The 1914-nt window shown below is 42.5% G+C and overlaps 1 protein-coding gene across 1 annotated transcript; it reads left to right on the top strand.

Annotated features, from left to right (window-relative positions):
* Positions 1 to 461: 461 nt before the first annotated feature.
* Tsp_12153 (conserved hypothetical protein) lies at positions 462 to 1053 on the top strand (the record flags this gene model as incomplete). Its single annotated transcript, XM_003378712.1, is given in 2 exon segments — positions 462 to 831; positions 842 to 1053. Coding segments are annotated over 2 exon segments (582 nt in total), but the record flags the coding sequence as incomplete, so codon positions are not given.
* Positions 1054 to 1914: the final 861 nt, after the last annotated feature.

The following is a 1914-nucleotide window of genomic DNA, read 5'->3' as shown; positions in this document are numbered from 1 at the left end:
TTTTCAAAGAGATTATTCAGTATCTTGACTTTACACCCGGAAGTGAGCATCTAATCTTGATAAATTTCAACAGGCAAATTTATTTACAAACAGTGGGAGCAGATTTATATATCAAGAGGGAAATCGGTAATAAATCAATGAGAAATGAAAACTAAATGTTGCAAAATGGTTATATGAAATGATATCAAAATCGTCCGATTCATTTTCCTTTGTTATTGTCTTTGAGACCAGTGCTTTCGATCCTGAATTATTGAAATCATTTTCTTTCTTTTACCTATGGCTAATTTACCGGAGTTGCATTTTGTGCAAAATCGTTGCGGTGGCATGTCCCTTGTTTATGAAGGCAGGGCATATAAATTAAAACGTGCCGCCAGAAAAAAATATTGGAGGTGCCCCCCAAGTATGTGCTAAATGTACAGTGTTTTTCCTTAATTATTAAGGATTAGTTTATTTTGGTATAGGATAAAAAGGGCTGTGGTGGTGCCGTATGGACCAACCTCGATGTGACAACGGTGATCAAGCGGAATGATCACATCGAAAGCTGCCCGGTGGATGAACACTTGGCGTACAAAATGGAAAAGAGGGCGGTTTTGGCACAGCGCAGCGCGGAAGAAACAAAGCCCATCCCGGCCATTTATGACGAGGAAGCTTCCGTCGCGTCCGCCGAGCCATCAACATTTGGCCATTTTCCTCTCTTTAGACGGGTAAGGGCCGCGATGTATGGCCACCGGGCGAAGCGCTTCCCCAGACTTCCTGAACACCGGCATGATCTGGTAATACCAGATCAGTTTAAAACAACGAAGTCTGGAGAAGACTTTTTATTGTGCCAAAGTAACTGCAGGCATATACTGGTATTTGCGACGGGTACCAACATTAGACTGCTGGCAGCCTGTCGAACCTGGGGCATGGATGGTACATTCAAGATTGTACATCAGTGGTATCAACAGCTATTTACCATCCATGCCTTTGTGGCGGGCAAGCTGGTGCCAGCAGTCTATTGTTTATGTACGGGTAAAGACATTGGAACGTACGGGTATATTTTTCAAGCTTTAATAGACAAAGCGGCAGTTCTGGAGGTCGACCTTAATCCAGATACCATTATTTGTGATTTTGAAACAGCCCTGATACCTGCAATTCGGGGTTACTTCCCGAATACGCGGGTACGGGGCTGCTACTTCCACTTCTGCCAGGCGGTACATAGGAAAGTAGGTGAGCTGGGACTGAAAACAAGATATAGAACTGAGGAACCGACAAAGAGAAAGATAATAATGCTCCTGGCCACCGCTTTCCTCCCTGTACCGCATGTTAATACGGGTGTTAGCCTGCTTGAAGCAGGCACTACGGGTAACTTATCAGCTTTATTTCAATATTTTCGGCAGGAGTGGATGACCGATGAAAGACTGCCGCTTTGGAATGTATATAATGTAAATATTAGAACAAATAACCACTTGGAAGGTTGGCATAATCGGCTCAACAGAAAAGCGGGTAAAAGTCATAACGGGTTATATGAACTGCTCCAGCTCCTGATATCGGAATAGGGTGTGATGGACACCCTGATTCAGCAAGTACTATCAGGAAACGCTACCGTTGGTGACTTAAGACGGGTTAACAAGGTTTATGCTCAAAAGCAACGACAGGTTGCACGATATACGGGTGAATACACCAACGGTAGACGAACGCTGGAGCAGTTTCTAGAAGCTTTAATGTATATAACGCCTGAGCCGATTTAATGCCGCCTTCCAAGTGGTGAATTGTATTGTATTGTGTTGTATTGTATTGTATTGTATTGTATTATATATTTCTTGTATTATATTGTATTGTATTATTTACTTTCTTGCTTTTTCATTGTTTCCATTTTGTTAATGCCGTTCACTGTTGTTTTTTATTGTTGTTGTTGTTGTTGCTGCTGCTGGC

Source organism: Trichinella spiralis (genome assembly GCF_000181795.1).
Source record: "Trichinella spiralis strain ISS 195 chromosome Unknown Scfld3, whole genome shotgun sequence".
Taxonomy (NCBI): Eukaryota; Metazoa; Nematoda; class Enoplea; order Trichinellida; family Trichinellidae; genus Trichinella; species Trichinella spiralis.
The sequence above is the reverse complement of the archived record's forward strand: the minus strand, read 5'-3'. Positions and strand labels throughout refer to the sequence as shown.